Here is a 9550-nt window from a genome sequence, read left to right as displayed (position 1 = left end):
ATACCATTGGGTTTTGAACTTGCAACGTCCCAACACAAGGTGACATGCACTAACTGCTCCTACCAAACAAGTGGAGCCCCCAATGGTAATAGAAGTGTACTCTTGAAAACAACAAACTAGCATTCTCAGTAAACAGTCCCCAAAATAGATGGGGGGAAAAGAACCCTAGGCATGCTTCCTAAATGAGTCTCTCTCTCTCTCTCTCTCTCTCTCTCTCTCTCTCTCTCTCTCTCTCATGCAGTCTGCTTTGTATTGCTTCACAAACCCTGAATAGCGACACGACCCATCAGGCCAGCTAATCGGCAAGAACTAAGCCCAATGATTTTCCAAGAAAATCACTATTTTTCCATCATGGCCTTGCAGTAGATGGTTATGATTAAACCCAGTCTGAACCAAGACACATGCATCTCCAACACCCAGCATATAATTGCCTAAAAGAGCATCATTAGACTGTGACCGTTTGAAGCTCCATCACTTACCAACACAAGTAATCAATTTAAAAGTGAATATGTTTTCAGGTTGTAAAAAGATACAAGGATGGAGACCCCTATTCACAAAAAGTGGCACCTCCTACACAACACTGACATGTACAAAAAAAAAACAAAGGGATCAATTTCAAATGTTAAATTTCAAGAAGGGAAATAGATACAACAGCAAATAATCTCCTCAGTTCTTCAAGTGCTGACGAAAAGAAGCATTATTTGCCAGGAATCTCATGCTCATTCTGAAAGCCTGCAGCACAAGCAGACACAAGATGCTGAATCAATCCTGTTCCAATGAGTTTTTATTATTGATTTATTGAGTAAACACAGTTACACAACTACCAACATAAATTAAAACAGAAAAAAGAAAGGAAAAGAGAAAAGCAGCAGGCCTTGTGTTCCAAAAGGGTAATTACCCAGGCCAAGTCACCAACTCGGTCGATTATGTGAGGTACAGAGAGCACATCGGATAACAAGAAACTGTCAAACGCATTAATGTATACCAGCATAAGGGATCCGAAGTCCAAACCAGGTAGATGATATAAGAATTTAGGATACCTTCTAACTCTGATCAATACAAAAAAACAGGATAAGAATATCTCAGGGGCTTCCAATATAATAGCTTAATCAGCACCACAACTGAAAAAAAACACAGGTACATGTGAGAGCATTGTTCACTTTTTTTTTTGAAAGGGGAGAGCATTGTTCACTTTAATCACACTGAATAGTGTCAAAAATCAGTAGCACGCCCATAATACAAGTTATTTAAAGTATAATGCACTGGGAACCTAATCGATAAGTTATTGCAACAAGTTAGAGCTGAACACTTTGAGAAAGACTAGAAATTATCTTGACAACCAAACTCAGTGATCTACCAAAAACAGCTTTATCTCTTACAAAATCAACTTTGCAACTAATCTAGTAAGGGATTGTATCTGAAAGCCCCTGTTGGATGTCGAATCTGGTGCGGGGGCCATGCCATATTCAACCTTAATGCATACGGGGCCCCAAAAGCTCCTTAATTCTGAAACTGTGGTGCAATTGGGGGCACAGATTGAGGTTTTGAGATTGAATGCTCTCAAACACACCCTAAGGGTGCACTTGATTATCTCAGATCTCAGGCCTGAGGCAATATGAAATCCTAAAATCTCTAATCCAAGGATCTCTGGCCAGTTAATACAGAATCATGTCTTCTGGACCAGAGATTCGTGCATTGTGGGTGTTCAGACAATTTCAGATCCTCTGTTTACAAAAACTCAGGATCTGCCATGAGCCCCATGACAGATGAGATCCTCAAATCTCAGATCCAAATTAATCAAGTGTGCCCAAAAATTGCCAACCAATGGCCTGGGTTATGGAAAATTTAACTGCCATATATAACGATTTTTAATGCATATACCAACATGCTTTCATGTCGAAGTAGAGGATAGGTAGGGTAAGATAACCTTACTTAGAGAGAAATCTCATATCATGAGTTGCTTCTAGTGGGAAACTGGGGAGACACCTCTGTTCAACATCTCAAGATTAGAGTCCATAGCTACAAAAGACTTTTGCAATAGCTAGTTAAGATAGAACAAGGACGTGTATAGATTAAATGTCATAAAAATGATATCTTACATTGTTGGAATTCCAATGGACAATCTTGGTCCTTCACCGCCTAATGGACCATACCAATGTCTGACATTCAGCCCATTGCCAACTGAAAAAGCAGCAGTAAGAACACATGCATAAAAAAAGTTTGACGCGAAGTAGGCTGATAGAAGTCATTGGACAGACCTGGTTGAAGAAGTCCAACAATGTTGGAGGCATCCATCTGTGCTGGGAAATTCCGCATGTTCTGAACATTCCCTTTTGTCTTAGCTTGTCGAGGATCACCTACAGGTGTTTGGTGAATTGACTTACTTCCTTCCAGTGTTTGGCGATCTGACTTACTTCCTTCTGGTGTTTGGTGAATTGACCTACTTAGTTCACTTCCCCTTTCAGTTTGGGAGGTTTCAGGTGGATCTGTTGCAGCGACAGGGGCCTTATTCCCTCCAGAAATGTCTTCAAAAGCCTTATCCAATGCATGTATCGCCATGCGATAAGAATCTACAGATGACATCCCATCCTCAACAAGCTTAATTGCTCGTTGACAAAGATCTGTATATCTCTGAGCAAGAGATTCTTTATTATCATGTTGAGTTTCAGTTCCACTTCCATCTATTGTAATACCACTCTTGGCATTCTTTGTAAATCGCTTCAAAACAAAATGAGTTGGGAGTGTCAAAATATTTTTCATCCTAAACACAATCAATACATGTCGGCATAAGATGCCAGAAGACTCAAACATTTGGCAGGTGCAGCTAGCTCTTATTTTGGGAACATCCAATCTAACTATGTGTTCCCTCTTCTCTTGGTCATATCTTGCCACTCTAAATGCAATGCTAACCCCATCAGTCTCTTTTTCTTCAACAATGTAAGCGAGACTTTCAACCAATTCCTCTTGAAATTTTAAAAACACCGTTTTTGTATACACCCGTGCTGCCTCTTCCTCCATAGGACACTGAGTCTTAAGGATTGGCTGCATATAATTTGTTTCAAAATCTGAATGCATTTCCTTTTCATATCGGCTCTCCACCGCCTTTGCATAGTGCATAACAAACTCTTGCAAACTTGTATTCGAATTTAGGAAGCCATGAAAAAACAATATAATTCTTTGTGTTGTGTTCATATCTGCATAAAAGGTATTCCTAAAGTAAACAGGTACCCATCGGTGACGAATACTGTACAGAGACTCAATCCATTCATGCTCCCTTAAATCATAACTATCAACAAGAAATCTCCAACATTCTTCAAACTCATCAATTGTTTCAGTATTGTGGATGCATCTATAAAATTCATCTTTAAAGCTCTTATGTGCATGATAAACATGAGACAATTTCTCTGGGACTTTTCTTAGAATGTGCCACATACATAGACGATGACGGGATCTAGGGAATACCCGTGCAACAGCAGCTTCAATGGCTGGGTCTTGATTCGTTATTATTGAGACTGGATGGCGTCCACACATTGCCTCAAGCCATGTTGTGAAGAGCCAAACAAATGATGATTCACTTTCATCTAAAAGCAAAGCACAACCAAACAACACAGTCTGCCGATGATGGTTAAGTCCAGCAAATGGAGCGAATGGCATCTTATATTTGTTTGTCTTATATGTTGTATCAAATGTAACAACATCGCCGAAGTACTCATAAGCCATCCTTGACCTACCATCAACCCAAAAGAAATTTGTCATATGCTCTTCCTCATCGACTTGTATGGCATAAAAGAATGTTGGGTTCCTGGCCTGCATGCGCTTAAAATAGTCAAGCACAGCTTGTGCATCTCCCTTTCCCAGTGTCCTCTGTCTGACAGTACTAACATAATTCCTACAATCTCTCTCAATGAAGCCAACAATGCTACTCCGACCAGCTTCCAGTCTTAAAAAGGACATCATAAGATTCGTGCGAACTCCCACTGCCGTATGAGTGTCATTGAGATTTTGTGCAGCAGTTGACAATCTCTTGTGCGAACGAAGGTACTGAACCGTGCTTGGAGCCATCATCGCATGACTATGTTCCTTGATGAATACCCTAACAACCCACTTCCCGTTATTATTCTTTCTCACAGCCATCTTTGCCTTGCAACCCTCCCTCGTAATTAAACGTTTCCGCTTCAAGATCTTCTCTTCGTCATCCCCATTTTTCTTTTGCCGAAACCCCTCTTTAGAACAAACAAAATAACGGCCAATTATCGATCTGTCGTGCACGGACCGACTAGTGGAACCAATACGAACACTAAAGCCCACACGCCTAGCATATGCATTATAAAAATTCTTAGCTGCATCCTCCGATTCGAACTCCATACCCTCATATGGCTCAACAATTGCACATCCCTCGGATGCAGTGAAATCCCTTCCACTAGAATTTGCCTCCGTCTCATCATCCCAATTCGTGCGTTGATCCCTTGCACCCAAATTCCCTCCTTGATCTTCATCCCCACCAATCTGATGATCACTTCCACTGGAATTCTCCTCCATTTCTTCATCATCACCCATTCCGTAGGCAACATCCATAGCACACTCCATTGCATCAAACGATGAACTATAACTTGAATTCAGCAAGAGCTACATATGAGCACCAGTCACTGCAAATCCAAGGAGAGCAAAACTGACGATCCTGACTCCACTAAGAATACAACCACCAAAAGTAGAGGGTAAAGAAAGCAGAAATTCTCAAGTTGCAACTGCTTGGTACGACGTTGTAGATGATACTGAAAATAACCAATAATTCCGACTTACGCGACAGTTGAGGCAAGCGAAAATGGTGTAAAAGAGAAAACAAACATCGTAACTACAGGAAATTTCTCACTGGCGAGTAAAATTCGAGCATTAGATCCATCAAAATCAAACAAAAAAAAAACTAATTTTCTCCGATTCAGTAGCGCGTGAATTCGTTAACGTATCCATCCGCGAAGAGAAAACTCTCAAAATTCCTCGAAATTTGGTGGAAATTTCAAGTGGGTGATGCGAAAAAACCCTAGAATAACAGGGGGGGTACTTACGAAACGAAAAAAACCCTAAGAAAAATCCTAATTCTGCAAACGTTGCAAAACTGAAGAACTTAAACGGAGACGACGGCAAACAAATCAGTAGGGAAAGTTGGGGGAAGTAAACCCTAGATCGACCAAGATAGCTCAAATTTTAAACCAGAAAAAAATGACAATTACCTCTTTCGGCCTCAATTGAGAATCCCCAGTCTTTCGTTTCCCATCTTCTAGATTGATGGTGTGAAATCAATCGAGAGAGAGAGAAATAAGGGCTTCCGTAGACAGAAACCCCGATAAATTACGAGTGTTAATGACGAAAATATCCTTTGACTTGCGTCGTCATGAGAGAGTGGGGAGACTGGTGAGTCAAAAGCTTGACGGCATCGTCCCCTCTAACATAGGCTCGGATGGGCCACTCATCCCTCCCTTTTATTTATTTATTATAAAAACATAAATATATTATATTTAATTATAGATAATAATAAAGCATATATCTTTAAAATTTACCTAAATGTATGTACGAGTAAATATTTGGTACTAATGAAAGCATGAAAGTATAGAGTAAAAATCACCCCTATGATCTAAAATATTTGTTTTAGTAAAAAAGGGCTTTGAATCATGTGATTGTAATAGAAGAATGATATCAGAGAATAACCAAGTTTTGGGGCAAGGTTTTGATTATATCCAACAAGCTGGTAGCGAGAAGTTTCACTCTCTCCTATCTCACGAAGGGTCGGACGGGTATGAGGAAGTTACTATTGTTCTTAGGTAAGGCATCATGTGTGCTTGAAGATGGCCTTTTTGTACTTGGGATTTCACCCAAGTAGCTCAAGAAAATCTACTTGTGCATGAGTTCAACTTCTTTTGAGATTTTGATCAATGGTCATCACAAAATAGATTTGTCACTTTGAGAGGGATTAAGCAAGTGGATCTATATCTCCTTACCTATTTTTGGTGGTAATGAAATTGTTTGATTAGTCCAATAATGTTCGCAGCTAAGGGACAAATTATAATCTCTAAAATTCATAGAAGGATAGAGCCAAGCATGCAGACCTAGTTGAGAAAGACCCGGATCTGAATCTGTTGGCCCAAGTACTAAAAATGGATCCCATGGCTATATATCCATATCCATGCATCAATTAATTGAATTTGTGAGACGCATTCCTGGATGCCACCTCATCAGCACAGCTTTGACTCAAGTTGACTCAAGTGGGACCTACTTGGGAAACGCCCCTCCAGAAATAGCTAATGAAGCACAGTCGGATCCACCTCCTTGGCACCCCCGTCTCTCTTAAATCCCCATGAAACTAGTGTAAGGGGCCTTGAATTCTCTATAAAAATAAAAGATTAATGTTCAAGAGAAAAACCTATTTCTAGAGTGGAAGACTCGATTTTTTGGTATAGTCAAAGTAAGTATATCTAGGGCTCTTAAGGTTAACTAGAATTAGGTTTTTATTAATTAACATTTCTTGTAAATTGTGTAGACTATAAGAGTCCTCCCTAGGCTTATATATATGGACTCGTTTTGTATTGGGAAAGCATGAATGAAATATAAAATTTGTTCCCTCTCAAAAGTGTCACTCCCTCTCTCTAGTTCACGAGTTTCCTCTTGACTCACCTCTCTCTTCTAATGAGTCCCTACCTCCTTAGACTCGTATCTCTCTCAAGGGCTAGTCCCTTGTTCTTGTAAGTGAGTTGATCCATGGTGGGTCTAATTCACTAATTGGACCAAGCTTCTGCCTAGTTTCCACTCGGTACTATGTGGTCGACTACAAACCCTCGGTAGTCTCGACCTTCTCAGGCTTAACCATGGAACCCTAGTCTTCTCCAACTGAACCAACACTGTAGCAGACCCTGAACCACTTATCCAACTGTCCTAGAACTTTCCCTAACTCCAAACCTAGCTTAGAGTTCACAAAACCCAAATCTGCCCAAACCAGTTTTTCGTCAGACTTTGCATCGTTGCCCAAACCAAATTGTAGGGCCTCTGGTTCTCAAATTTTGACTCAACCTTAAGATATATATAATTTCAACCCTTCAAAACTCATGATTTATTGGTTTCTCAATTCTGAGAAACTGGTTTTTCAATCCAGGTCTCCCTAAACAAAAACCCAGTCTTCTTGAAGCAAATCTGGCATTTGTCCAAGTCGTATCTCTTTGTCCCTGTGTCTCCTGACCCTCAAAATTCACTAGATTTGGTGGAGAAAGTTGTCCACTTATGAGAAAAGCCACGGCAGGTCTTTGCGTTTATAAGAGCCTACGAAGATTGCATTGGGAAGCTGGAGATCCCAGCACCCTGAAGTTCCATGAAAAAAAATTCATAGTACAGCCGGTGACTTAGAAATCCTGAGAAACTAAGAAGGCAGCCAAAAAAAGGTAAACAAGATTTGAAAAGGAGCCAAAACCCAAAAAAGTCTACAAGAAAAACATTGGGAGGTTGAATTTAAAGGCCCTCATAAAGTTTCAAGAAATTATATTCATGAGACCCAAAAGCAAAAAGGACAAAATGAAGAAAAAGAACGGCCTGATGGCTTGTCCAGGGTTGGACGAAATGAACAAAAAGAACGGAACAGAACATTGGTTCTGTTCGTTCCGTAACAATTGGTCCAAGCCCAACGTTTGATTGGATCGTACTCAAATGCTACGTTCCAAATGTTTGTTGTTTGACAACAATGTGAGGACAACTTCGACGGTCATGGATAATGGGTCAAATTACTTTGTTTTGGATCGTATGACCCGATTTGTTCACCATTTTACATGTTTTATGGGTTTTTGTTCGGATATGAATCCAATTACGAAAAGAGTAACTAGTTTTACCTGATAAGCATCTTTGCGAGATTTCGTATCTACTTAAACCCATGCTTCTTCAATCTGCTAACAGCTTTTCCAATCTTTGTGGCATGAGAAAAGGACACAGAATTCACCAATTCCACTTCAATCATGGTTTCCAAAGCAAACTAATAGGAAGAAAAGGACCAAAAGATCATGCATGCTATGTCCACCTTCAAGGTGTCAACAGAGAGCTCCATCAATTGCATCCTCCTCAACGAGTCGAACAAGGAAGCATCAGACTATCAAAACATAAACACCAAGATAGAAAATAAGACACCAGCATCGTGACACAATACTCAATTATGATAGTGAACAAGAACAACCATCTCCTAAGCACAGAAAAGTTTTGCAGAGAGTATCATGCTCAAGAAACAAAGCAAAACATCCATCACAAGCGCATAAGAGAAAACAATTTTAGCCCACCGTCTCATTTTCCTCCCAATTGACAGAAAAAAACCATACACAACATACATCATGAATCAAGAATTGCAACGTCGTTTGAACCTAAAAAAACTTTAACTCATCCCTTCAAACTAAAACAATGAAACCAAAAAGAGAAATTCATCTCTCCGACCACCAATAATAGTAAAAGACAAGATAATTCACTGTGCATTTGCATTTGCAGAAACCCATTAATCAAAACATGTACACCATCTTCATTGCCCAAAACCATTCATCCAAAACTTAGAAAATTTTCACCAATGTAACAAAGAAAGGACTAATCCTTAAAACTCATCAGGACTCTCCAGCACCGCTCTAATCCTGAGGACCTCACCCACAATCTGAGACTCCTCCTCAATCTCCTCCATGAGAGCCTATGCTTCATCGTAACTATAAATTCTGATCTTGTTCCTCTCATTATCATTGTTGCTGCTCTGGACCTTGCTCTTCTTCACATGGCACCTCTCTGAGCCACCATCTATGTCGTTCGCTTGCCCCGCCATCGTCATTGAGTCGCATTCAACGCAGCGGATCAATTTGCGGGCGAAGAGGGGAAGCCTTCGGAGTGATTGAACCCTAGAGGAATCCTAAGAGGGGAAGCAATTGTAGGCAAAATCAAAACCAGATCGCTATTGAATCAAGGATTTCTTCCCGCCCATATCATGCCATAGGCTAACCGGAGGGAGACGCCTGCCCCGCCTATACGCCTTCCTCCGCAACAACAACCTCTTCACAGGCCCGTCGAAAAAAAATTGGGAAAGAGGCACGCCCATCAAAAAAGTTGTGTTCCCCTCGTCCCTGTTACTTTTGTAACAAGGGGAGGGTGGAACGAAAAGAGCATATACTTATAAGGACGCGACGGACATGGGGAACGCTGTCCACCGCATTCAACATTTGTTGAAAATCATCGTTCCCAGCGAGATTTTCATCCGAATCACGCTGGGAATGATGCATCAAACATACCCCAAATGTTCAGACGAAACAGTGTTCTGTTCCATTAGGTCGGTGGGAGAGAAGCCCCATTGAGGGTGATGATGGGCATGGCCGAACAGAATCAGTTGATGGAATTGATTGTTGACAACAAGAGGATCATGAGATTGTGAAAAAATGTGAGAATCTTCGAGAGACCAGTCATCTAGCTGCAAATGAGAAGTGCGACTAGAAGGGCACATGTTTCTTGAATGGTTCAATCAATGAACCACAACACAATAGCGCAGACCACACTCAGA

At 40.6% G+C, this 9550-nt stretch overlaps 1 protein-coding gene across 7 annotated transcripts; it reads right to left on the bottom strand.

The window, feature by feature from the left end:
- Window positions 1-459: 459 nt before the first annotated feature.
- LOC149815233 (protein FAR1-RELATED SEQUENCE 5-like) lies at window positions 460-5312 on the bottom strand. Of its 7 annotated transcripts, none has more exons than XR_016427853.1 (6): window positions 5229-5312; window positions 2259-4772; window positions 2100-2181; window positions 1933-1988; window positions 899-1049; window positions 460-732 (listed from the first exon to the last, which is right to left on the bottom strand). XR_016427853.1 is itself a non-coding variant. In XM_089988556.1 (4 exons), exons 1-3 carry the CDS (start codon window positions 4585-4587, stop codon window positions 1964-1966), a joined length of 2436 nt encoding a protein of 811 aa, XP_089844682.1. In that variant the 5' UTR covers window positions 4588-5155; the 3' UTR covers window positions 460-732; window positions 1933-1963. The 7 variants fall into 7 exon arrangements, 2 of the variants coding, with proteins under 2 accessions (XP_089844682.1, XP_089844681.1); XR_016427854.1 differs by having other exon boundaries at window positions 2259-4646; XR_016427855.1 differs by lacking the exon at window positions 5229-5312 and having other exon boundaries at window positions 875-1049; window positions 2259-5155.
- Window positions 5313-9550: the final 4238 nt, after the last annotated feature.

Source organism: Nuphar pumila, chromosome 15, assembly GCF_984573655.1.
Source record: "Nuphar pumila chromosome 15, dmNupPumi1.hap1.1, whole genome shotgun sequence".
Lineage (NCBI taxonomy): Eukaryota > Viridiplantae > Streptophyta > Magnoliopsida > Nymphaeales > Nymphaeaceae > Nuphar > Nuphar pumila.
Note: the sequence above shows the minus strand (reverse complement) of the source record. Positions and strands in the feature narration are given on the sequence as shown.